This window comes from Lates calcarifer, linkage group LG20, assembly GCF_001640805.2.
Source record: "Lates calcarifer isolate ASB-BC8 linkage group LG20, TLL_Latcal_v3, whole genome shotgun sequence".
NCBI lineage: Eukaryota > Metazoa > Chordata > Actinopteri > Centropomidae > Lates > Lates calcarifer.
The window spans coordinates 15,043,541-15,070,951 of record NC_066852.1 but is presented as its reverse complement, the minus strand read 5'-3'; the positions used below and the strand labels follow the sequence as shown (position 1 = coordinate 15,070,951).

The following is a 27,411-nucleotide window of genomic DNA, read 5'->3' as shown; positions in this document are numbered from 1 at the left end:
ACAGAGCAACAAAGCCAAAGAACCTAAAGACTGATGCTCCTATATATGCACAAAAGTCATTAGGCTTTCAAAGTAACGAAAAGCCTTTTCTCCAATTTACAAATAATTTACTGCAAGAAATATAAACAACATTTTATATACACATGATTACATTGATTACACATGTACTTTGATGTAAAGAGCTCCCAAAACCACAGTGAAAGCACTTAAGGGTTAAAGCTGATGAGAACACTGATAACAAAATGTGTTGATGATATGATGTTAATGTTATGATGTGTTAATCAGTAAATAGGTCTGCATTTAAATGATTCTTTCGTTAAAGGGGAATTCCACCGATTTTACACATCAGAGTGTGTTTTCAGGTCTTGAAGTGTGTCACTCCACAAAAAGTTGTATAAAGCATATTGAGGTCCCTGAGGGAACTGAGCAAAGTCTTAACTGACTGAACTGACATCACTTGAGACAGCGTCGGTTAGATCTGCACAATACAAAATCTTGGGGTGAGGAGTTGGATTGAAGTGAAATTGCCAGACCTCTGCAACGCCACTCCTCAGCCTTCTCTGCTTGTTACTAGCCTAACACCACCGAATCTCCAACCAAAGTGTTTGTTGTGGAGTTGGTTGAAAAGAGCAAAAATAAAGTATAAGATATTTTAATGACAGCAAAAAAAGAAATAAATGTACAAGTGAAGTGGTGAAATTCTACCTGATCAAATTCTTCATAGACTTTTGCTTAATTGTAAATATAAAAATCAGATTCATAATCTGAAAAACACACTGGAAGTTACCATGTTTTGGGAAGTGGGCAATAAAAAAGACATTAATAAAGATGAGAAAATAAATGTAAAATAAGTTGAGAACAAATACATTAATCCAAATTGAACATTTTAAGAAAAAAAAGTCAGCCTATATTATTGTTTTTTAAAAGAGAAATTAACTGTTACAAGTTACAGATGCAAAAAGACACAGCAGCCAGCACTGTGAAAATCCACTATTATCAAATGTTACAGGACATTAACTGGCCTTCAGCAACAACACCTGATGTTCATGTGTCACGATTCACAAATCAGATTCCATGTTGTTACCAAGGGTATTAAATATCCCAAATAAAACTGTCGACTGTCATAATTACTGTGACGAGCATGTAAAATCAGGTATCTGTTAACAAACTGTTACTAGTCACATAGTTTGACAATTAAAATTTTTCCTTTTAGGCTTTAGACTGAATCACTTCCTCTGCATCTCTGTACCTCAGTGTAGGGAACTGTCGAGCAGGATATGTCGTTTATACAGCAACGTCCGCATCATAATTTGCTGTCAGATTCATGGCTTATGATTGTTCATCACTGCTTCCTGCTGAGACATATGCCTGCATTAAAACCATACTGTATAATTACAATAGAGTGCTGGTCTTAAAAGTAAAAGCCTGCAACTTCAAATGATATCGACGTAATCCTTTAGACTTAATGTTGGACACATGGAAAGCAATTTACAGCTTCCCACAACTGGCCCACTTATACCTCGCCTGACCACCCTTTCCTACTGGTGGACAAGGGTAATTACATCATTGACAAGCCAAGTATGCGGCAGTGTGTATTGTGCAAGCTCTCAATTGTCAGTGAGGACTGTTAGAGCAGCATTTCATCATCAGTTACATAAGTGTTTATCAAGTTTAAAAGAATGTAGCTATTGGTGCCAGACTGTATTTAATCCTGACGTGTGTCATCTGATTTTCAGAATTATGTAGATATATACAGTAGTTGCTATAACAGAAAAAAGACAAACAAATGCATTACTGTAGAACCTTCTGGCACCCAGACAATAGCTGTTACCACATGTGTACATAGTCCTACTGCCAACAATGTAACCCAGACATTCCCAAAAGAAGTAACTACAACCCAACATGAGGAGAAACAAATATTATGGTTTTCCAGTATCAGAGCCTCCCTGAAACATGGAAACATGTTTCATGTCTCCAGCACGAACCCTCCCCCTTCAGACAGCCAAGCAATAACGAGCAGTTGAACCTCAAGGCCAAGCACAAGGGGTAACGAGCTTATATCACAATTCTGAAACAATAAAACATGTCAATTATGGCTACAGAAGTTCTGTTTTTCGCATGAGTGTTATCACCAGTTGTCTGTGTTCTACCCAGCAGTCAAAGGAGAACATCACAGGTCTGTGTATTTTAGGTCAAAGTTATTTATCATTACTCTCCCCAACAAGGAGCACTGCCAGCGAGGGTCTGGGAGCTGTCCTTTTAGAAATACTCTTACACAGACAGACTGGCGTCAGGGCAGGTTGAAATGTACGCAGCATGTCCTAACACTTCCTACATATCTCCATCGTCCTCCTCCGTGGCACTGATTCCGTTGTGAAGGAAGGCCTCCTTTTCAGGCGACGCGGTTTCTGATTCGTGGTCATGCTTGAAGCCGATCATCTCCGTTTCTGGAGACGAGCGGGCTGTTGTGGCCTCAGTGCTGTGATGAATGCCATAGCAGAAGTAGATCACTAAACCTGAAAAAGTAGAGCAAGAAGTAGCATCAGTCACAGTGAACTCAAAGGGACCAAAAGTTAGCCTGACATAAGCTATCTATTGAGCTTTTTTTTCTTTTTTTATTGCTGAGGCTAATTTTGGCCACCAACACACAGAACTCCATGTGAGATTCTTTGCTGTATGTAACACCAAAGACATGCTTCAAATCAGTTCTTGCTTTGCAAATCCAAAATGTTGACATAATAATGACAGAATGGTCATGTTGTTGGACTGCCTATTTCAAGATACTAAATCAAGTGAGAGGCGTCACTTCCCCTTTAGGTGAGAGTACAATTTCTGCAGCAGGTGTGTCAGTATAAACTCTGGGAAGACAAGGCATGATGAATAGTAACAGAGTATAACTACCTATAGCCATCCAGACTGAAAATCGTATCCAAGTGCCTCTGTCCAACTGCATCATCAGGTAGACGTTGACAAACATGCTGGTGACTGGAATGAAGGGCAGCATTGGAACCTGAAGAGTCAAATATCAAAGAAAGTATAAGGACCAGAGGTAGTGTTAAAAAAGTAGTGCCCAAAACTACCACTTTTAAATCTACGCTGATTGAGTTTCTGGAATCAAACCTTGAAAGAGAGTTTCGTCTTGCTCTCGGGTTGTCTCCAGATGATGAAGGTGAGGAGGAGACACGCCATGAAAATGATGCTGAGGGCTATGAAGTTCCACATAGCAGAGCCTCCCTGCACTGCCAGCACACTGAACACCAGGATCAACCCTCCTGCAGAAGGATATTCATTTTTATATTATTTCATGCTTATAACTCTGCCCAAGTGCTGTGTAATTTCACCTTCAATACTCAGTAAAAATATTTCAAATGAATCTATTAAATCTTCACCTGGATTCAGCACCTTTAACAAATCTCTACCACATTAGCTCTCTATTTTACTCAGATTTTTTTTGTTTTTTTTTAATCACATTATGAAACTAATTCGGGATTACCTACCCATGACAGAGGCACAGATGTTGACAGCAAAGCCTGACAATGTGGACGGCTCAGGGTTGTCTGGGAACAGCAGGGTCTGGAAGCTAAACCTTTCCTCTACGCCAGGCAGGATGCCCATACTGGGGACACTGATGCCGTCGCTCATCTCCACCTCGTCCTGGGTACTGGCCATCTGATACACCACACTTGGCTGCTCTGGCTGGTACCTGACACAGTGATGTCAATCACACCATTACATCAAGTTTTGAGTCAGTCATATTATGTTTGGTAGTATAGAATTAACAGAGTATGAAATTGTTTTCAGCATGAATACAAAGCTGAGCTTTAGCATGGAAATGACTCTCCCCTGTCCCAGGTTGGGCTCTACATATGTCTCCTTCACTGACCTGAGCACCAAGACACAGGCAGCCACTAATGTGTAGGCCAGCAGTGTCCCTATTGACATCAGGTCCACCAGGTCCTTCAGGTCAAACAGAAAGGCCATGATAGCTTCAAAGAACAAGAGAGAAGAGGCAGACAGTGAGATGAAAAAAATGTTTGACCACAAAACCTTAAACTATTAAAATCATTTAATACTAGAAAAAACATCACATTTTCAGGATCATCCTTCTCCATAAACATTTCTAAATGTCACAAGTCATTGCAAAGTCACTCTTTGTTGCTCTGTGCCCCTAATTAGCAGCCATGACTGTTCGCTAACAAAGGTCAGAGTTGACCTCAGCATACAACTTACACTCCTATGTCCTCCTGATTTGCTTGCTCTTGATTTTTTAAAATTAAACTTTCACATCATCCTTACTCTTTCCTCTGCTTTACTTATCCCTCCTCATTCCATACTCCCTATTCATCTTACCAGACATAACCCCGGCGGTCACAGTGGATGTTATGGGGGCTTTCCTCTCGCTGATGCGGGCCAAGAAGGAGAAGAGCAGGCCATCCCGAGCCATGGCAAAGATGATACGGGGCAGGGGGAACATGGAACCCAACAGACTGGGGTGGAGTGGGGTTGGGTAGGGTGAGGGGAGAACATCAGATTGGGATGACAGTTGTAGGTATAGGGTGGAGGAACAAGAGGAAAGGAGGAATTTGAAAGAGGTCAGTAGAGGAGAAAGGGGGAGAATTAGCGAAAGGAGGCGAATATGGTTGGCAAGATAGGAGTTAACGGGACTTGGGGCACAAGAACGTGCAACAGGATACTGTACTGGCTGCACTGTGGAGCAGCGGGGGCGTGATGTTGGTCCAAGGACATTCTGATGCCAGCATGCAAAATTTCTTTCCCTTAAATAGCAAATATGGTACTCCATGTGCTGTTACTGTCCATTCCAATGTAAAATCTTAGGTTACTTCACCATGCAGTTTAGTATTTATCCTCTTCCTTATAAGATGCAAGCACAAAACATTCTTTAATCTCCTAAGGTTCATTAGAAAAAAATGCATAGTCACTGACCCATGTTAGATGAATGACTAAGTAGAGATGCAGTAACCTGGACTGGCTCAGCTAACTAAAAAGAGACTTGGCCACGTAAGACAGGATTAGAACAGTAGTTAGTGATAGCCTTTTCATGCTCGAGTGCTGATTTCTAGCAGGTTAAACACAGAATCTGCAACGTGCAGGCCAGAGCATTTGCGAGCCAGCGCAGCTCAGCCCTGCTGCACGAAAAGAGGCCTCAGTGTGTACCGTGGTGGATGCTGTTTTAAAACATGCGTGTTAGTGTCTCACCTGCCCCTATGCCGGAGGTGAGGGTTGCGATTAGCGGGGTTTTGGTGCGGGGGCTGATCTCGGCCATGAACTTGAAAAGCAGCCCATCGTCGGCCATAGCCCAGATCACACGCGGCATAGGGAACATAGCACCCAGCAGGCTAGCAGGGGGGGAAGACCAGGATATATAGTATCCACACTTACACCCACGAGAACACAGTGAAACATACATGAACAAAGATGCCAGCTCATATATACAAAGAACAACATACAGTATGCATACATTACATTTACATAACATAATACTGTACATACTGTGCTGTTCATCCAGGGTAAGAGTAATGGTGGCATGCAGGAACATTTTTAATATCAAAGCACAAATCTGTTCACACACATCAGTATGACTTCAAATATTCTCTGTATACAGTGCATGCATAATTCAGAATCATGCGTGATAATTATCTATTAAAGCAATACTCATGCAAAATAAAGTATGTATATGCAATAATACAACCATTATAAAATACTAATAAAAACTGACAATTAGTAAAAATGTAGCTTGTGATGGCCTTTGGTGACCTGAGTCAGTTTTACATAATCACATACATACACTGATGGTACAATAATCAGCAGTGCTCTTATTTTTAGTTAAGGGATCAAATGACCTCTGAAGTTAAATATACACTCATACAGTCTCACACACACACACACACACACATACACACACTAAAAGAGAGAGAGTGAGAGATGGAACGAGAGCACACAAGGGTGCATTTAAAACTAATTTTGGTGCCGGTGTGTGTAAGCTGCTTACCTGGTAGACAGAGCACACAGAGAGCCTACAGCTACAGCATATTTGGCTCCTCCCCAGCCCACATAGTTAAAAGCTACAGGCAGGGGGCTGTTGCTGTCCAGCAGGTAGTACGGCATCATGAGGGTGAGGGCAGCAGAAACGCCAAAGTATGCCACGAAGCAGATGAGCAACGAGGACACGATGCCAATAGGGATGGCTCTCTGGGGGTTCTTCACCTCTTCACCTAGTGCGTAGTGAGAGAACGAGAGAGAGAGAGAGAGAGAGAGAAAAGGGTAAAGGAGCAATACGTCTGATTTTACTCATTTATAACTTCACCAGGTGCTAATAGTTGTGTAGTCACGTGACTGTGATAATGTAACATAATTTAGAAGTTCAATCTCCCTATCAAATGTGTATAATGACAATTTGTCATGATCAGCTTCAGCATCACAGACTACTAAAATTGCTTTGGTTGCATTGGGAGTAACATTTTCTTTACAGTAACAGAAGTCTACTAAAATCGTCTTAATAGTTAGAATGGGAAGGGACATCTATTTTGAAGGAGACGCAATTTTGCTTTCTTATTACATCAGCCTAGCATCCCTCCATTACCTGTTATGCCCACTCTGTGTTGGTGACTAATGCAAGGACTGAGCCGACTCTTAATTGTACACAGCATTCACTCCTTTATGGCTGACAGAATTCCAGGAAATGTAGTAAACTGGCCAAACAGATGCATTTAAGAAACATTTTGCGTGGTATTTTGCAACAAACTGAACAAGGAGCTTATTTTCCCTGTGCACCCACAAGACTAAAACACCCAACTATTCGGCTGTAGCTGATTATGCAACAGCACTCCTAAGGCAAACACTCAGGCCTTGTTCTGCAGTGAAATCACATCGTGATGATGGAGCATGCATAACGCTGTCTGGATCCTCTCCTGCATGACCATTCATTACAGGTGACAGCTACTGATTGGCCCAGATTACTGAAAGGTCAGGGGTCACAAGCTCCACAGTGGTTAACAGTTGTATGGATGTATGTGTGGCTGTGTTTGTGTGTGTGGACCAGGGCAGGGGATAAGGTACTCACACACACAGACACACAGATGATATAATGGCCTAAGGTTGCCTGAGTGTGTGTGACAGACTTGCCCCCACAAGCCAAACTAAAGCAATCATTCAGGGTTAACTTCACGCTAGCCAATTAGAATTCAGGAAAAAGAGGGGTGGGAAAAACTGGGGGGCCGGAGAACAGGCAAGCTGGAAGAAATTTGTAAACGCTCAGTTTTTTTAAAACCCAGAGGCCTTGAAGTGATTACACAGAACTACATGAGGACACACATACCTATTCACAGGTGAAGATCTGTGCTAAAAAAACTTGGGTAACAGCTTCTCCCCAAAGTTCATATCATGATTTATGCCCCTAAAATGCGTCACAGTGCTTGGCATTCCGCCAAAAGCAAAACTGGGCCAAACGCATTAAACTGCATCTTTTCTCTCTGCCCTGCCCCTCTTATGCAATACTCCTGGATGTTTAGACAAGCTTAGGATTGAAATGGTCCCAACTCCAGATCGAGTTACACCGACCCCCCACCCCACCCTCCACCCCCCAGAACTAAAACATACCCATGAGGCGGTGGAAAGGATTTGCGAAGTGGAACAAGACGAGAATGGGGCCAACAGAACGAGCGTTTTCTGGTTTCATCCAGCACTGACCTGTCGTGGCGATGCAGTCAAATCCGACAAAGGCGTAGAAACAGGTAGCAGCTCCCGACAGGACGCCTGTGAAACCGAACGGCATGAAGCCACCCACTCCGAAACTCTCTTTGGTTGGCAGGACGTCCGTCAGACTGGACAGGAGAAATAAAGTATAAGTAGTGCAAAATATGTTGGTTCAGTTCACCAAATTGTATTGAGGTCTGTGGATTATCTGGAGTAACTGAGACCCTTTATGCTGAAAAATGTAGTATCCTATACAACACAGGACATCTACATGAAGGATGTGAGTTTGTATGTCTACATTCTTACTTGAGGCTGGAGTTACTGGTATAATTGGCATATAGGATCTCTTCAGGGTCTAGCTGCCAGTTCTTCAAAGAACCCTTGACCAGCCCAGAGACCACCATGAACAACAGGACCAAGATGTTGATACATGTAAAAACCTTGTTCACCATCGCTGACTCTTTGACTCCAAATGCCAGCAGACCTTAGAAATGGAAGGAAGGAGAAAGAAAATGAGACTGTGTTTTAAGGACGAGACACAGAAAAGACTTGTTAAACAAGTTTGTGCTCGTATAAGTGTCTATAGTGCAACACATCTGCCCCTGCAGTAATGTCAGGTCATGTTAGGCAAAAAGTGTTTACACAAGACAGAGGGACAGACAGAAAGAGAGAGGTTTTCCTACCTGTGAGAGTGATAATGATGAGAACAGCAAACATGTCAGGGTACTCTGCCAACACACCTGGGGCATCCATAGACATGTACTCCCTGCAGAAATGCTCTATGCGCTTCCCTACCAACTCGTCGAAGGTGGCGCTCCAGGCACGGGCCACACTGGAGGTACCTGAGATGCAGAGAGAGCAGTGGAATGACATCTCTTGGTGTCTTTTCCTTGTTTTGAGCCACAGTACCAGATGTTCTTGGACTATTCTGTAAATCTAGTCTAAGATATAGGAATTGCCTAAACTAGACAAAAAAGAGACGGTGTTGTAGGATATACTGTGTTGCTTACCAATGATATAGGAGAGGATGAGGTTCCATCCAGTGATGAAAGCCCAGAGCTCCCCTACAGTCACATAGGAGTAAAGATATGCTGAGCCTGTCTTAGGAACCCGGGCGCCAAACTCAGCATAGCACAGACCAGCCAACACTGAGGCTAAGGCTGCTATCAGGAAGGACAGTACAATAGCAGGACCTGGGGTAGGGGTGGGGACAAGAGATTATACGATTAGAAGATTTGTCTCAGAAGACATCTTTAAGCCATCAACAGTAGCATTTACTTACCTGAATTCTCTCGTGCAACAGCCCCGGCTAGCACGTAGACGCCAGCGCCAAGTGTGCTGCCCACGCCCAGGGCCACCAGGTCGAAAGTGTTGAGACATCGAGACAGACGGGAGTCCTCCGTGTTACAGTTCACCACCTTCACTCTCAACAGCTGCTTCCCAAAACCCAGGAGCTTCTCTAGCGCCATAGATGGCAGTCTGACCTCAGGGGAGAGGGGAGAAGGTCGACCGGGATTCAAAGGTCACAGGGGAGAGGGGGAGAGGTCACGTATAACCTAATGGGAGGCAAAGGACAGAAGAGATGAAGGACAGTGATTAAAAATGAAGAAAGTTTCTTACACTTATAGTTGAATGAAGAGCATCTGTTCATTTTTTCATTATCAGTCTTTGACTTTGACTGGTGTACTAAAACACCACTGGTGCAGTAGCACATCGTGTGTTTCTGTGAAAGTTTATAGAAGCTACATTTACAATCACATCTATAAACACAGTAGTAAAGAGTTAAAGATCAAGTAAAGGGGTTCAGCTGTGCTTGACAAACGTGTAAGTAGCACACTGTTTCCTGGGGTGTTGCATAATGCAACCCAAATCCACAATGTGTGACTGCTAGCCAAAAAACTGGGGGCCTATAGGGATAATCCATCTTATTGCTGGATACGTTGCAGACATATGTTACATAACACGGCACAACTCACAGGAGAGGAGGCGAAGCCCTTGAACAGACTGTTCAACACAAAGAGAATCATAACTCATGACACAGAAACATTTTCTTGAATCATGCCTTGGAGGCTCATCACTTTGGTTACTCCTACAGCCTAACGGAAGAAACACAATGTACCAAGACTAGTACTATTTACCTTTGCTTAGGGTAACAGAACAAACAAGGATAATCCACTATTATTTTCTGTGCTCAGAATTGATAGAAAGTAATACGTACTTGAAGAAACTAGACAGAAGAATCTTAACTATGACAAGTACTTGCTGTTATTTTTAATATGATATTTTTCTTTAATACTTATAAAAGGATCAGATTTAAAATCTTGAAAATGAAATTAAATGTTACCATTACACTACTACAGTTAGGAGGCTCAGAAATGATAGATTTAACAAAGAATTGAAGTAGACTACCTGACTTTTAGTCCCTTGTATAGGTCAAGCTCCAAAACCACTGGATCCTACATTTCCCAAAATGCAACTCGGAACATCTTTGATTAGATCCTCCATGCCCCATAAATGCCAACCTCTGATAAAAATGTTTATGTTTTAAAGCCAAAATAAATCCAGATGTTGTGATCAGGGTTATTTTCTCAAACCACAGAAGACATTATACAACTGTTTTCAGAGGCCAAGTAGTACTCCTTATGATGAGTAAATTATACTTAAAATGGACGCTATCAGCCTTTATATCAAAGACTCTTAAATCGAACACGTTTCTCTTTAGAGGCATGTTACTTTCTGACTTAACTACACACATGCACAGGCTCATATCGAAAATGGGATGGGACTTTTAAAAAATGGGGAGGAACTGGGCCGCCAACACAGTTTGAAACCAAACTGTCAACTCTCTGGAGGCAAAACACAGCTGCGAGGCTTCTTTCCTAAGTGGTTGCTGAGAAGATTCTCTGGGTCAATAGTCTGTCCAACATCTCATACACATTCCCCAGTGCTGAGCTCACATACTAAGAGGTAATACTTGATATTTATTTGGAGGAAAAAAAAATATGAACGGCAGACGGAGGAAGAGAAGAGGGAAAAAAAGAGGGGAGGGGGTGTAAACAATGTTAAGTTGTGGCGGTCTGGCAGAGGACCTGTGGTATGTCCCATGGAACAAAGACTGGGAACTGAGTGACATGCGGCATCGTAACACAGAAGCCCATTATGAGATAATGGCAGCTCTCCAAAGTCCACTGACATGAGGACATGAACTTGGAAAGGTCGTGTGGACAGTGCAACATTTATGTCATCCCTCATGGAAACTTCCACATGAGGGTAAGCTAAGGTGGCGACCTTTTTTCTTTCCAGAAAACATTCAGGTCATCTTTCCAACCTGGCCTGTTGAAAGTATACTGGAGGTGTACTTGTTGTAAAATGTCCAATTAATATTCTCATACACAAACAAAGCTTATACTTGTAGAGGGAGAAGTTTCCTGTGGGGTTCCCTAGAAAGCCATCAAGCACATTTATAGCATTCGACCTGCATTCCTCCCGAGACCTGCAAAAATTAAAGTCTGGATACTTCAACAATTTCTGTATAATACATCTACTGTCCACTGTTTATTTTTTATGATATATCCTTTGTAGTGAACATCAGGATAATTTGACATATTATTTTACTTTGCAATTTTACATTAAGACAAAAAGCTAAATGAAGTATGATAAAATAAAAAACTTAAATTGAATAGTTAAAATTGGACATTGGAAATTGGCAGTTTAGCATTCAGCTTTTAGTCAGTAAATTTTTGAATCAATAGGTAAAACTTCACACCTATTGTACAGAAAAGGTCTTGTCTTCTTACATGTGTGAATAGACTCATTTCAGTCATCCAGACAGTAATGAGATAATAGGGATATCACACACTGAAACAAAAATGCAGGGAAACATGAAACTCAAGATAAAACCATCACACAACCACACCACAGTGCACTGGCTTTAACAGTCAGGTTTTTGGCCAGTGTCCAACATCACAGCACAGGAAGCAGAACTACAAATACAACCCACAACCAAGTAAAACTTAAATGTAACAAAAATAGTTAAAGAACTACACTTGCATCATGCCTTTCAACTGAGAACAGGATGTACTGCTCAAGAGTGCTTTGCCTTCACCCATGAACACACCTGAGGCAGTTATCGAAATGCAGAACAGAAATACATCACTGGATTCTCAGGAGGCTCAGGGGCGATGCCATCATACATACTGTACACCTGTCTAATATATACCTTATAGAAGCAAATGCCTTCAAGAAGCTGATTCAATGCTGACCCTAAAGTACTGCCACACTTTCCTCTGCACCACACGGTGAAGTTTTCCATTACAAATCTCCATCTTTAAAACAAGGAGTTCTGTCCTTCACTACATTGCCTCTATTTGATGATCAGTTCCATTGTCTTTTTAGGGGAATTATCTGTTAAATAAAATAGAGCTGAAGTGATTAGTTGATTAATTGAACAGTCGACTGACAGTATCCTTTTTTTTTTCTTTTTTTTTTAAAAACTCCTACTTAACTGCTGGCTCCAGCTTCTTAAATGGGAAGATTTTATGCTTTCTTTGTCATGTATGATAATAAGCTGGATATCTTTGGATTTTGGATTATTGGCTGGGCAAAACAAAACTTTAAGAATTTGAAACTGGCTTTCAAAAGAACCAGTGATCTCTGATGTTGTCAGTGACGTGGTATTCTTCATTTGATACAAGCTCTGACACAGTGTGTTGAAACACTCTGCTTCATAGGAGTGATTACAGCTTCTGAGCTTTGGTATCATCCACCCCTCTGTAGTAAGAGGACATGGTGTAAATTATGCCCTTGGATGTAGGGCTCCCTTGTTGTGTGTCATAGTGGTACTGCCCACCATTAGGACCCTACAACATTATAATGTTTAGTGCGGGTGTATTAGTGCATTGTATTTACACATTATGTAAAAACTACATTGTGTGCACTCAGTAAACACAAGTGCATGGTTAAGAAGTGCAGACATAGAGAAACAGCATTGCCTGATAAAATTTATAAAAGTGTGTTTCACTAATTGGTTGACAAAAGACTCTAATAAAAACAGCTGCTCCTCAAAGAATCCATGATAGTACTGGATTAAACCAGCAGCAGTGAGACCTCTGAGCCTATACTTACATTATTATTCAGCCCAGATGAATAAGTACCTGATTATTAAAACTGGTCATGAGCCACATTATTATAAAATCCAGGAAGTTCATTAATAAAAGCTTAGAGTGAAAATACCATTCAAATACCTGAGGTTAATCGTAAAGCACTTACAGGAACGAAGACACATGTGCACACATAAACACAAAGGAAAGTAGCCTATATGAACCACATGACCCCTCTCTGAACTGGGGAGCACAGCTTACATAGCTGCTGAGTCAAACATCTTCTGCCAATGCATCAGACCAGATGATGAAATCTAAAATGACAATTAAATAAACCTTCTGTGTTTGAAACAGGAAGCATAATGAAATAAGCTGCATGCAATGTCAGAGCTGCATATCAATGTCAAAATGGCAATAACCTGTTCCCACATGGCGGGTTAAGAAATAAGTCATGTACTTACTTGAAACCACCTGCAGTTACGCTTCACCTGTTGACCTCAGTGTAAAGTCTGAGAGAGCAATAACGGACTGAACGACGTTTTTGATAACTATCCTTCAAGCTCCTGTGGCAAGTGCAGAGCGTTTTTGACGGCCGCCGTTCTGAAATAGAATCTGGAGGAATCACATGGCTTAGCTATTCCAAGCAGCACACACACACGAGCACATGCACACACACACACACACAAGCAAGCACAGTTCAAAATGTAGCAGTGGCTGGACAGCTGTGAAAACCTTCATAAATGTATTTTTTACAGTAATGCTCTTGAGCTCTTATGTAATCACTGAGCTGCAGTTTGCATAGGTGCAAACAGTCACAACAACCCCAGTTTGTCTGCACCTGCAGCAGCTTTTTATAACAGAGATGTACCATAGCGAACTCTAACAAGTGGCGGTAACTGGTGGCTACATCCAGATAAGCCTTTGGTTTGTTGTCACCCATGCACGCAAGCACACACATTTGTACATGCTTTTTTTTAAAAATTCACTGTGATGAAATGATTATGTACACAGGAATAAATACCAAAGGTTCAACAGTGTGTAGATTAAAGTGACAAAACCCTCTTGGCTTTAGAAAGCATGTTCCCTTCTTATCTTAGCGTATGCATGCTGACACACATATACAACCCTCTGTCAGTTTAAAACTGATTTTGGCGGAGTCCAATAGATGAGATGTGGGGGGAAAAAAAGAAGAGGCAGTGCCAATCAGTGGGAGGGAGTGGATGAACAGGAAAGGGGGGTGTGAGCCTTTAGAACCAATGAAAGTAGGCTATGAATATGACACTGCTTGACATTTACACAAGGAGTCCTTTTCAGTTCTGCTACACAATAACTGGATTTATATGGCAGTAATTTGATGAAGTGCATCTCCTAAAAACAGAGTAAACAGTGGCAGGAATATACAGTATTTGAGAAGGTCGGTGGGGATTTGGCTTGACAGAGTTTCCCTGTAAGTTGCTCTGCAAAATGAGAACGGTTAAACAAACATCCCCTCTTTTTGCAGCAGGCAAAGTATTCTTGACTGTGCTGGTGTTTCGCTCTCTTGAGCATTTCCTCTTGACATATCTGATAGCAAACGTCACAGTAAGCCATATTAGACAACAGTCAGATGACACAAAGGTTTTTTTGGTTTTTCATAGTTTGTGAGAGTATAAAAATTAAAAATGCAAACCCACACTCAAGCCTGGATCTGTGAGCCTGGACAGTATCTTCACATGTAATGCAGGCAAGCAACTGTCTCTTTCACTGAGTTGTACTCAGGGAATGGAAAAATATAATGCATGTTGCTCTATGTTTTGTTCTCTGTGTTGGCGTACAGTTCAGCTATGAACGACGCGCACACACTCACTATGGGCTGTCTCGCTCATTGAGTTAGCAGGTGTGTTCACAGAGGAGAAAGAACAGCATGCAATAGTGGAGTGTTGACTGTTGCTTGTTGACACTTCCCATCTGTACCCCATCCCACACATCTTTGTGCACACATGATGCCTTCCAACTCTGCTAGGTAGACATCAGTGTACTTAAGGCGTAATTAACCCTACGAACAGTGAAAATTACTGCTATCCAATTACTTGTTATGTCTGTGATAATGCCCTGGTGTTGTCCTATAACTTTGTTAACTTACACAGAAGCTATCTTTTGGCTGTGTTATGGTGGTGGTTTCAAGTGTGCCTCACTGGGTCACCTTGAACTTGTCATGTGCATGGACTGCAGTAATGTGTGTCAGTCAGTCAGTTGGTCAGTCAGTCTCAGGCAAAGTCACAGATTGTACCATCTCTGTGGATGACATGCAACAACACATACAAGTAACACCACAACAACAACACTCAACAAACACGGCAGGTCATAATGCTTCCTAAATGAAGAGTATCCACAGTCAAAGAAAACATATTTAAACATTATCATCATCACACTGGCGGACAAATTTTGACCATAAAAACATTATTATTTATAGTCAAATTTACAGCAAAACCGAGAATTTTTAACAGGGAGACAAATGTAAAGGTGCCCTCCTCCTGTTTGGATAGACAACAATCCTGCTCTCATGCTCCACTCTGACATAGACCAGAGAAATAATCACATATTTTAGGCAACAAAAGATTGAGCCTTTTACCTCAGCTCAGTAAAACTGCCACTTTTTTAGGTCAGGAACCAGCCCATATATAAACTGTTTTTAGACAAAGATAAACAGTGATGTTAAAACACTGGAGTCCTTTGACTTTTTAAGCCAACAATTTGGGGAGTGTATAAAAGTAGGCAGAATTTACTGATATCTCTGCTTAACACTGGAGTCTCTTTGCTGATTATTTGTTGATAATGTGGGTGGGCTAACGGTCAGCACTGGCTTAACATCCAAGACACTCAATATACTGATAAAGTAATTTTTCTTGCAGAAAAATAGAGCTACAAACAGAAATAAAACATATATAAAAATATTTGTATAACTTTGTATTCAGACACTTGTGTCTTATTGTTATAGTTCACAGTGATAGTCAGTTGTACATTTAACACTTAAAAAGCTGGTTCAGGGCATCACTGCCCTGTGAGTTCGTATGTAAGTTCATTCTCAGAATCTCAGTTTGTTTCTATTCCAGCGACTAATCACCTCCACCAGTATAAATACACACTGTTGTGGTATGTATTACCAATACCCAACTTCATAATAAGCCCCTGATTCAAGTTTTGTACACACTGCTTCTGTTTACTGCAGCTACAGTCATTAAGATTTTGCACAGTGCTTTAACAAGTCAAAGTCAAACACCACCGACTTCAGTTGACCATAAACAACAACTACACACTCTTCGGAGAAATACACGTTCATAGATTTATGCTGATGATACTGAGCGTAAAGGCAACCAGACATTTAGTCTGAAAGAAATATGAAGCCCTGGAATGCTGAATCCATTCCCAGAATCTCAGTGAATCTTGAAAGCTTTCACACACACACACACACAACCCTCTGTACATTTATATATGTTACATCCAACCCTGCACTCAGCAACTCACCCGCTAGTGACCCACTTTCAGAGCGGGCTAAAGTTAGACTGACAAGAACTGGTCTGAACTGTGGCCACCAGGATCTAAAAGGTCAACTCTTTTTTTCTGAGTCACTCTTAAAATCTGGTTTAATTTAGAACAGAAAATGCTGCTCAATTTAAAATCTCTCACGTCTTTAAAAAAATAATGTTTTTACAAAACATTATTAATAGAACACCACATATACTGTAATAACAGCTGCTTTTTCAAACGCCAAACAGAGAGAGAGTGACACAGACTGAGTCATCTCCATCCAACTCTCAATCTGCATCAGTGTATTGGCACTATGATGATTTGCACTGTGTGTTCTACTGAAACAAATGCAGTTTGGGAGTTTATTAAGTAGTCATTTATGTAGTATTTCCACTGCTTCTGTTTTGATTTGCTGCCTGCCTTGCATGTCAGTGTCTGTCTACCCTGTGTGGCCACTTGCTGCTTTCACTCCAGTTAAGTCTTTACTCCGGACACCCCCACCCCCCACCTCTCCACTTCCACTATCCCTACCCTCCTCACATGCATCGACCTCTTTGGGACAAGCTTCACTTGTGGTCTTGCACGCGGTCAAATACAGTCTTAACATATTCAAGGAATCACCCCTGTCACATTGCACGATCACGGACACAAATGATGCATTTCTAAGTAGCCCCGAAACTTGGACTCATCCTTGGCTGACTAACTGTTAGGTACCGAGGTGCGAGTAGCAGGGAAGGAAAGTTATGCAATTCAGATGTGTTGTTGTGTGCAGCAGGAAACAGCGGCACTCGCTGAGAAGTTAAGATGGGGTACGAGCGAGGCGAGCATGTGGTGTACAGCATGAGTGCTTTGTGTACGCAGGCACCCACTCAACTTTACGCATGGAGACGCGTTTCGCTAAAGCTCTCCAACTGATACCTGAAAATCATCTAACATAAGGAGCTAATGCTAGAAGGTTAGTCATCACACACTCACGCATTTGCATGAATGTGGCTACATAGCACAAAGCAACGTTGTAGTAGTAGATTTTTTTTTTTTACCTTGCAAACCCTTTCGGGAGCGCATGAAGCAGTGATCCAAGAGAGTGAGCTTCCTTAAAAGATCTAAAAAAAATAATAAATAATTAAAAAAAGAACTGGAAATTGAAGAAAACTAAACTGCATCGACACACGCCAACGTTATATGTCTTTCTTTACAGGTGGTAAAGAAGAATGTGAGATTTCTTGTTGCTCTGTAAAGCGCATTCGAATGGAGGAGGGGATACAGGGAAACAGCAGCCCCGCCTGCTCATGACTATTAGGCTACAGTTGTGCAATAGCCGTCAGCCTGAAAGGACATTCGGTGACCGACGGCCACAAGGGGCCACTGGCTGAAATCAGTAACAAAGAGCTAATGACTATGATTTAACATTGATAGTGTTGACGAGAGTTTTGATCATTAGACAGGAAAGCAGAAAAGGCTTTTAAATCAGTGATGGCGACTGTATTGGAGTCTAAAGAGGAGTAATTAAACATTTAAGAATGTTTCTTCAATTGAAGCACTTTGGAAATAATGGTAGATTGTCCCTTTTCAATAACATTCCTCACCTGAAAAGTAAATCAATACTTAAAAATCAATCTTTCAAATTAATATTTTATTCACAGGCAAACAAAACTAAAACAAAAGTCTTACAAATCTGATTACAAATTTTTCAGCTCTGGTACGGTCATCAGGGCAGTCAGTGGGTGACAAGAGGATCACTGTGGGATAAAGTGGAGATCAAAGAACGACCATCAAGTCAGCTGTCTGAGAGAGACCGTTGGGTTGTCACTCTTGGCCTGTGTGCAATTCCTAACTTTTGCCAGGCTACAAAGTTCTTTTGGCACAAACAGAAAAGCATGTGAGAGAAATGAAGGTGGTAAAGCAGTTTTTACATATAGCCAGGTTGAAGATAGTGTCAACTAAGTTCTTTTTTTCCCAAACCGCAATCCATGTCAACAAATACTCCTAATAAATTACGTGTTTAAAATATCACCAGCCTGTAGTATAACAGTAATTGTTTTTGAGCTGACAATACAAGGCCTCATTTCAGCATCAGGCTTGAGTTGATAGACGTATGAACACACTTTTCTATACATTATTCACAATATTTACAACGGAGTAACTGTTGAGCTTAAGTTTAAATCCATTTACGCAAATTATTTCCAGGAATCCAAGTTAACGATCCCAAATCTTCAAATGTGCTGAGTATGACAGAAGGTAAATGAAAAGTTGCTGCTGTCCCGTCCTCTATGACTTGGCTTCCAGAAGTGGTTTGATGTCTTTAATGCCATGCTCTGCTGCCACAGCGATGATGTGGTCCAAGGCGTTCATGTGGCCCAACATCTTCACGACCTCTTTGATTTGCTCCCTGTTGGCAGATATGGGTTATATTAGGAGCAGTATGAGCACATACCCAAAGCATTACAGCACACCTCAAAGGTAGTGATCGAGAGGGTCATTTAAGAACACTAGTTGCTAAATTGTTATTACATAAGTTTTCATCCTGAGCCAGCTGTGAACCTAGGAGAGCCTCTTACTTGGCAGTGCGCCGTTCCACATCAGACCCGCCCACGCTGCCGCGGTGCAATGAGTTTGCCAGGTGGGTGAGGTAGCGACAGAATGGCTCCAACTGAGGCAACGTCTGCTGGCCCTTGAGCCCAGAGAACCACTGCACTGGCAAACACTCCGCCACCTGAAAAAAAAGTTAAACGCCAACTCTGTGTCACCACAGTTTTGTGAGTAGCAGTCGGCCACAGCTCACCAGCTGAGCAGGTGTGTTTGTCAAGTTCAGGCTGCCAGCTGTAAAAAAAAGCCACAGGGAAGTGGAGAGCAGCCGATCACACTGACCTGGGCTGAGAGGATTTTATTATAAAATACAAGCGCCTCTCATCAAACTGTCAGATCTGGGAGAAGAGCCAATTTCCATTGCTCAGGTGGCTAAAAAAATCATCTCTATTTTTAGACATGGTAGGTACATCATGTTCCATTAAATACAGTAAGATGTCCCTGGAATCATTTTGAAACCTACAAAAAAAAGATGTCTAACTGCAGTTTGGGCCTATGAAAAGTGAAGTTTTTTTAAATTATAAATCACTAAATCCTTGAACCTCTTGGGAAGAGAGTCCTCATACAAGATCACCATTCACTCCACTACTGATGTTGGGTATCTTACAATACAAGAATGCTTCATCTCTGGAGTTACAGTGGTTCCAATGAAAACCAAAGAAATTCAACTGTTAACTTAATGGACGGAGTCAGGTATCAAATACTTGGGTCACTCATGCAATCTGGGTCACCGCTTCAAACTGTAATTAAATAGCAGTCTTCCTCAATATCTTGTTAAGGGAATAAGTACAGAAATTGAATAATTTCTAAAAAAGGATTTCATGGTGTCATGTTCTAATACCAAGTCCTGCAGGAGACCATGGAGACAAAACAGCTGACAACATAGTGTGTCCTGGCTCCTTCTTCTCTTTCCTCACGTCAAGTTTTATGGTGAGAATGGTATATAACAGGATGTACATCAACACAGGAAAATGTGTGTGAGTGGAAAGTCAAGTCATCCCCTTGTATACAGATATGACAAACTGACTGCATTTATATCCATAGATGTCAAGTTTATGAATGGAAACTTGTATGTACTGACTCCCTCCCAACAGTGAAATAAACAACTCCTATGTCTTTATATCCATGAGATCTGCCCCAGCAAGGTGAAGTTATCATAGAACAAGCAACTAATCTCTCTTCTTAGATTTCTTTACCCATTCATTCATAAATAAGTGATAAACTGACAGACAAACTGTTTCATCAAAACAAATCAGGTAATCTGATCAAGTCGTTGACTACTCGAGCACTTTTGTGTGTGTAAGCACATCTCCTACCTTCTGGCACTTCTGAACATTGTCCTCCCCTGTATCTGTGGTCTGCAGCGCAGAGAGGATGTATCTGTTGAGAGTGCTGTCCAAAGCCAGGTCCCTCAGACAGGAGCTGGATAAGATGCCTTCCCACTGCAGAATGTTGCCAAACAGCTGTGCAGAACAACAAAAGCAACACAACAGCATGCAACGTCAATCTGCAAGTAGTTGTTTTAGCTGCCGCAGCTGTAAAAGTTGCAGTCAGTGGTTACTATACAAACTATATCAAGGACATGAACACACAGTCATAGAATATGAGCACCTGGCCCAGGTCAACAGATGGGTGGCCAGTGACTTAACAGAGTGAGGTAAATCCACTCTAAGCATTTTTTAAAGTGTTTATAGTATCTCTTTTACCTAAACAGATGTGTGTCTGACTGCACCTCAATGTGCAACCCTGTGAATTTTCTTGGTCTCTACCTTTAATCATTCAGATTAGACTCAGAGAGAACCATGAGTGCACATACCTTCACACAGGACCAAAACTGCCTCTGGTAGAATAAGTAGGGACTGCTGTTCTTGTTCTCCAACACACTGAACAGAAGTAAAAACTCACTTTTAATCACTTATCAAGTGACATTCTACAGACAGAGGAGAAAAAAACTGGACAATCTCTGATGTTAACAATTGTGTAACATACTTTTTGGGGTAGAGTGGAAGGAAAACATCTTCTTCCAGAGTCCGCCTGGTCCTAAAGACAATAGTTTTCAAAAGCTCCTGATAGAGGAAAAAAAAAAAGAAAATCAGGATGACCATGATTCTACAATGACAGCAGTCTGTTATTTTACAGATAAAGCACATGATGTGTATGTATAGTACACAGTAAGAGAGTGGATAGTACCTGTGTGTACCGGTTGTCTCCATGCAGCACAGTGGGGTAACCTTTCATTAGTCTATGAATGAAGCCAACCAGCCTGGCTGTTTGACTGCTTGACAGTGGGTCCCACACTTGCTCTGTCAACACTGACACACACACACAAACAAATACATAAATACACACAACATATTTTACACTGGCCTGCATTGTTATGCTGTGGTAATCTTTCTTGGATTGCTAGATGCTGCTGTGCGGATCTCTCTACCTGTCAGTTTGGAGAGGATGACCTTCTCCACAATAGCAGGCAGCAAACTGATATCCCCATCTCCTCTCTGCAACGTGCTGTGCTCCTCGAATCCATAAAACAGCAGTGACTCAAACCAGAGCATGTACTCAAAGTTTGCACACTGTGCCTGAACAGTAAGGGAAAAAAGACAACAGATTTCACAATTTCTCCGTCCCATTTCATGAGGGAAAATGCTGAAAACACACGAACACACTGTACCTCCAGAGGGTTCCATGTTATCAGCTGCAGGCGAACTAAAGGGTTAAAGAGCTTGGGCAGACAGAGGCCAATGTAAGCATCTCTGTAGCAGTCGGCGTAGTCTCTTCTCCACACTTCAAAGTGGGATTTGATGCAGTCAAGGGAATGAAAGTCCTCCACCACGTCCTCAAAAACTTTCTTACATTCTCTGATGATACGATCTGGATGGGATGACAGGCTTTAGTTAGGCATGACTGACAGAATGTCTGATGTGCATCATGTCTGTGTTAAAACACATCTAATTTGCCACTTCTCATCAATCTGGTTGATACTGTAATTTTTGCAGCTATTTAATGACAAACCTCTCTCCATGTTGAAGCTGGTGATGTCGGTAGAAGTTTCCTCATCATCAGATGATAAGCCTTCTTTATGCTCAGCCCTCTTTCCATTCTGCTCTCTAGCTTGTCGCCGCCGAGTCCTTCACACACACCCACAAGCACAAAGGCAGACAGTTAAAACCAAGGACAGACCATTGAGACAAAATGAGCTACAATCAAGAACAAAAACACAATCTACAGAGACTATAGAGTCTATACCTTTAACTCGGAAACATGTCACAAAAAGATTCAGCCTACTAATCCTGGAAATGTGTCTTTAAGTACAAATGAGCTTCATACCGCCGTGCTTCTCTTTCTGCTATCCTCCTCTGGCGACTGTGCTCTTGGTATGCTGCGCGGTCTCGACCAAATGAGTCTAAATTAGGAGCCATGACAGCTTTATCTGCAAGAGACAGGAGCCATTTTAGAACCAGTAATGAAAAGCTGATAAAACCCATAACCCATGTCTAATTCTGGACACTTAACATAAGAGTGTTCAAATTTTGAATAATCCAGATAGTTTAAAAATAAATTACATGAGATAGATAAGAAAAGGGATTGTTCTAAACTTAGGAAACAAGTAAACAGATTAGGTGCCACCTGCAATAACACATCATACTTGACACAAATAATTTTTGGTGTTTTTGATTCATTTTCTAGTCACTTACCTGTCTGCAACTTCCTACATGTTACAGTGAAAGTGACAGATGACAAGTCACTAACGTTTTTGTCATCTTTACTTAGTGACTCATTGCTTGCGCTGAGTGACAAGCACCCAGCTGACTGTGAGACTCAGCCATTACAGAGCAGCCAAAACCAAGCTCCTCCAATAAAACATTTCCCATGTACGTACATGCTCACTCACTCAAAATCACACCTCAATTAGCCTTGATGACACACATGAGGGAAACAAAACGGGGGGGTAGCGGGAAACTAGAAAGTAAACAGTGCACACACACACACACACACACACACACACACACACACACACACATACAGAGAACTAACGAGGCCGTTCAAATAAATCATAAAAACCTTCAAGATGGACTGACTTGAAAGGCTTGCAAACTCCGATGATTCATCTTTAATATCATCCTGTCTTCTCTGGACAAGTCGTGAGGCCCGTTGCCTTAGTAACTGGTGCATGGCAGCCTCTAGCTCCAGGACAGCAGGCACCTGAAAGATATGATGCCTTCTGTGACCTCTGACCCAAACAAAAGTGGGGCTCCGAGTCACAGGGATGTCTTGCAGGAGCATGATGGACAATAATACACTGGAACCAAAACATCACTTGTGTTGGGTGAAAACCTGGTATCTCGAAGACATCTATGAGATATCTGTGAAGTAAAGCTTGAACAGTATGGACTTAGGAGCAGCCAATGGTCTTAGCTGTAAATATGGAAAAACCAATTAAATCCCTTGTGAAGTTAATGCAGTAAAATCACAAAACTGAGGTCAAATGGTTTTTATCCAACACTGATGATACACAGTTCCAGTCATGATGTTTATGCTGTAATAATTGTGGTAACAATGGCTGGTTAGTGTCCCCAGGATCCATCACAATGTTCTGCGTACCCAGGGTCACCTAACAGGTTTAAAAAGGGCATTAGTGTGCTTGCGGAAACACATGTTGGCAGCTGGCAGGCTGGTTCTCTCTTCATTCAATGTAGATGCTGCTGATCAAGACTGAGTTATTCTGTTTAGACATGCATTTAGTAAGTAGCTACAGAAGTGTATAGAACATAGTTTGTCAGAGACATCGTTTGATTATGTTTTAATAAACTGGATTCATCACCTTGGGTATATACTTAGTTACACCACTATGTCATCTTAGGACAACTCTGTTTACTTATTCTAATGAGTAATGACAAGCTTAAATGAATTCTGTGTAAGAAACTGAAAATGTTAAACAACCTCATTCATTATGAACTAAGAGTATTTTCTTTCAATACAAAAACCACTTGCTGAAGTGTCTGGTTGAGATAATAGATCAAAGTTATATTTCTGATTAAAATGAGAGCAGTTGTGAGGCAACTGGGAAATACAGAGAGTGTGCTCAGAGTCCCTCATTTGCAGTCACATTGATTTGTCAGCACTGTTAACTAGCGATAATAATGGTTCCTAAAATATTAACTATATGAACTAAATCGAAAGAATAGACACAGGCATTTTATAATTCCCAATTAATGCTTCACAATACTGAATTTGTAGATTCTATCTCTTTAAAATCCACATTAGGTGGTCAGAGATCACACAGACACAAAACAGAAAACTAATCAGATGGCACATAAATTCTCCCTTACCTTTTCACTGAAACACTCAAGCAAGTCTCCAACATACCCTCGCATCTCTTGCAAGAATTTATATTGATCTGCATTGTCATTGGATGAGCCCTCCAGCTGCTGTATGGTGCCCTCAGAGGCAGCCAGGTCTTCTTCAATCTGTTTGTAGCGCTTGGCGTTTGCGTTGTGGCCTGCACGCATTTGGCTGAGTCTACACACACATGACATACAGGGAAAGACAGCAAGAAAGGATTACTTAGACGGGGCTGAGGAAAAACAAAGCTAGTCTAATTTTAATTACTGACAAACAGTAGGCAGATAATTGCTGTGCATCCATCAAATAAACACAACATGAAAACTGATAGACATGAGACAATGTGTTAGAACAGTGTACTCCTAACTGAACAGGAGTTGTGATTAGGGGGACTAATGTAAACCCTCCTCCAGACCCCCACATTCCCTCTCTGGCTCTTAGACCTGTGGACAGCTTTGCTGGGTCTTCAGGACCACAGCACACAGAGATGGCAGCAGTAGACTGCAGTCTTCCACTGAACCTACCTATCCTGCAGGCGTTTCTTTACCAAATCAATGGGTACCGGGGTTAGATCACTAATAGGGGCCCCGTAGTGAACAGAACCATTGTCTGCTCGGCCAGTTGGCTTTCCAGTCTGTGGGGCCACAGTGCTGTAGGTGAAAGGCATGCTGTAAGAGGAGCCATAGGGCTGGCTCTCATAGCTGTTCTGGTAGTAGACTGTGTTGTCCTCTGGCTGGTTGCTCTGGACCTAATCATTAGAGACAAAGCAAACCCATAATGCTGTTATTACTACAACTGTACTGCTGCTGTCCACTACCAATTCATTAGGGCTGCAACTGTTATTTCCATTATCAATTATACTATGAAAATTTTTTTCGTTAAGTTTACAACATGCAAGAAAATTATCTTCAAATGAAAGGTGTTTTACAGAAGAGCAAAATATTTTGTGACTATTAAAAGAGATTTAGTACAGCTTACCTGGGGTATGCTGATTCCTTTCCTAATCTGCTCCTGCTCCCACCGGCTCACCTCCTCATCTTGACCTGTATCCAGTGCCTCGTCATCGCTACCCTCGATACCTGTTTGTGTGAGGGGGATGTTCGTGTCTTAGAGAGAACTGATTTAAAACACAACTATATAATCAATGGATAGTCAGGGCGTCATAGTTGTATGGTACCTATCTCCTCGGCTATCTTTTGCCTCTGGCTTTTGTTCCTCACTCCGCTGAAGCGGATCCTCTTCTCTTCCTCATCTTCATCATCGCTGGCATCTTGGTCTTCTCGTACCAAACGTTTCTTGGGAGTCTCCGTCTCTACTAGTGGAGTTTCACCCCCCAGTTCTCTAGCCATTTGCCGCCGCTTTCTGGCAGCATGGATGAATGCAGCATCGGGAATCTCCCCTGGAATAAGAGAGAAACAGGTCTTGATCTAAGTACTTGTGTAGCTGTTTGTGCAAATACCAAAAGGTCTTTCAAGAAATTCTAATACATTATGTACATTAATTATTAGTTATCAACAAGACCAAGAGTTGAACCACTCTTAATAAAAGCATTCAAACTAGTGTTGGAGCAGTAGAAACATGTGTACGATACCTGGTCTTAGGCTGCCGAGGGAGGAAAGCGTGTTGAAATTTGTTCCAGTGTTGTTGCTCTTGGACACTTGACTATGTGCCTGGCCACCCTGACTCTTTGCTTCTTCTTCCTGCTCATCAGCACTGTCCACCTCCATTTCTTCCTCCCCCTGCTCGCTACCGGCTCTGCTGGTGACTTCCTCTTTGATGGCAACTGGAGGCTGAGGTGGTGCATCTAGGAAACATATACAGATGCAGAAACGGACAACTCAATAGAATAACAGATCTAACAAACCTACATTACATATACATTATAACCATTTAACTGATTCTTTACAGTGACTGATAGTATGTCTCATATTAGAGAACAGGCTCTGGCACCACCAAACCATTAAGATACCAAAACAGTAATTATATATATGGAATCTTATTATTATTTCAAAAACATCAAATATTGGGCATCTGGAGTGACCACTGACAAGTAAAGCTTCTGTTCGTTTTCTCAGTCAGTGCTTAAGGAGCAAGCTTTGGTGAACCTGCCAGTTTCCTCAAGAAGTCCACCACCATCTTGTGGTGGTACAACAACATATGACATTTTACCATCAACGCCCTGAATACTTTGATTGGGCACATTGTTTAAGTAAGCAAAATGATTACCTTATGCTGTCTGATATTTGGAGACAAATGCTGCGGCTGCAAAGTAAGCCCGGCAGTCTACGGTATTCTCATACTGGTTAGCAATATGACACCATCAGGTGATGTATCGCATGAGCAGTGTGCCATTATCCCACCTGATTTGATTTCCTGCTTGACATATCCAGACCTCTCCAAATCCTCCTTGTATTCTTTCTTCAGCTGTTTCACAATCTTCTTGCTGTGATTGGATTTCTTCACTCGGAACACCTCGGATCCCTCTGTTTACAAACAAGTCATGATAGCAAGAAAGTTAAGCATGCACACCATCCAGTTTAAGATGATGATCATATAAGAGGTAAGGGAAAGTACTCATTTAAAATGCTTTATGGTGTGAATACGATTTCCGTGTTTTCAGCAGAAACTAAACGAGCAACGTTAAAACTTAAACCTCTCAGGACAACACGTTTTCTTCGGATAAGACTAACAAGCTAGCTGACTTAGCATTGATTTACCTTCGTCGTCGTTGAAACTTAGCAAACTGGCTTTCGTGGGTCCTGGCACCGTAGCTGTCTCTTTGCCTTTCTTTTCTTTTTTGACAACCCTTGCACTGTTAAGGTTAGCCTGAAAGCCGTTGCTATGATAACTATCCGTGCTGCTGGGTGCTCCGGTAATGCTGTTAAATGAGGTCTCCATAAACGGGATTTCCTCCACGACAGGCCCGAACGATGCGAGCGGGGGCTGCTGACTCTCCTCCTGCTCGTCCTCGTCGGACTCATTCCTCCGCCGAAAGTTAGCACGTTTCGCCTTTTTAAACATGATGCTTCTTCTGTTAGATGCAACAGTGCATGCTCAGTCGTAGGATACCTTAACACTGAAGTTGGGGCCGAAACAAATTATCCTCACACCGCAGGGCAGCCATTTTCTGTCAGATACTGCGCTTCTTCTTCACCTTAAAAAT

The 27,411-nt window shown here is 41.7% G+C and overlaps 2 protein-coding genes and 1 long non-coding RNA gene across 6 annotated transcripts; 1 reads left to right on the top strand and 2 right to left on the bottom strand.

Moving 5' to 3' along the window:
* Positions 1-636: 636 nt before the first annotated feature.
* slc7a1a (solute carrier family 7 member 1a) lies at positions 637-17,525 on the bottom strand. 4 transcript variants are annotated; one of them, XM_018691285.2, is made up of 13 exons: positions 17,360-17,525; positions 8,996-9,269; positions 8,724-8,906; positions 8,397-8,555; positions 8,020-8,197; positions 7,708-7,841; positions 6,011-6,233; positions 5,218-5,357; positions 3,884-3,986; positions 3,498-3,703; positions 3,121-3,272; positions 2,902-3,010; positions 637-2,516 (listed from the first exon to the last, which is right to left on the bottom strand). In XM_018691285.2, the coding sequence occupies exons 2-13, from the start codon at positions 9,180-9,182 to the stop codon at positions 2,332-2,334; spliced, it is 1,959 nt and encodes a 652-aa protein (XP_018546801.1). In that variant the 5' UTR covers positions 9,183-9,269; positions 17,360-17,525; the 3' UTR covers positions 637-2,331. The 4 variants fall into 4 exon arrangements, with proteins under 4 accessions (XP_018546801.1, XP_018546804.1, XP_018546803.1 ...); XM_018691288.2 differs by lacking the exon at positions 5,218-5,357 and adding an exon at positions 4,351-4,487 and having other exon boundaries at positions 17,360-17,524; XM_018691287.2 differs by lacking the exon at positions 17,360-17,525 and adding an exon at positions 13,274-13,426.
* On the top strand, positions 16,492-18,332 carry LOC108893329 (uncharacterized). Its single transcript, XR_001962651.2, has 2 exons — positions 16,492-17,274; positions 17,518-18,332. It is a non-coding gene; the product is annotated as an uncharacterized LOC108893329 (long non-coding RNA).
* On the bottom strand, positions 17,932-27,411 carry paxbp1 (PAX3 and PAX7 binding protein 1). The gene is made up of 18 exons (XM_018691284.2): positions 26,966-27,411; positions 26,609-26,731; positions 25,840-26,052; positions 25,426-25,647; positions 25,227-25,327; positions 24,773-24,996; positions 24,236-24,425; positions 22,985-23,108; positions 22,233-22,335; positions 21,918-22,033; positions 21,577-21,776; positions 21,337-21,484; positions 21,096-21,217; positions 20,895-20,971; positions 20,722-20,788; positions 20,222-20,368; positions 18,878-19,032; positions 17,932-18,708 (listed from the first exon to the last, which is right to left on the bottom strand). Exons 1-18 carry the CDS (start codon positions 27,267-27,269, stop codon positions 18,588-18,590), a joined length of 2,757 nt encoding a protein of 918 aa, XP_018546800.1. The 5' UTR covers positions 27,270-27,411; the 3' UTR covers positions 17,932-18,587.

Excerpts from the sequence above, each read along its gene's own strand:
- slc7a1a (XM_018691285.2), bottom strand. The coding sequence starts at position 9,182 with ATGGCGCTAGAGAAGCTCCTGGGTTTTGGGAAGCAGCTGTTGAGAGTG. Across the intron at positions 3,987-5,217 it reads CACCTCCGGCATAGGGGCAG|CTATCATGGCCTTTCTGTTT; the intron begins GTGAGACACTAA and ends TGTTCTTTGAAG. Across the intron at positions 2,517-2,901 it reads TTCAGTCTGGATGGCTATAG|GTTTAGTGATCTACTTCTGC; the intron begins GTAGTTATACTC and ends CTACTTTTTCAG.
- paxbp1 (XM_018691284.2), bottom strand. The coding sequence starts at position 27,269 with ATGTTTAAAAAGGCGAAACGTGCTAACTTTCGGCGGAGGAATGAGTCC. Across the intron at positions 24,997-25,226 it reads AAGGAATCAGCATACCCCAG|GTCCAGAGCAACCAGCCAGA; the intron begins GTAAGCTGTACT and ends TCTAATGATTAG. Across the intron at positions 22,034-22,232 it reads GCAGAAAGAGAAGCACGGCG|GACTCGGCGGCGACAAGCTA; the intron begins GTATGAAGCTCA and ends GTGTGTGTGAAG.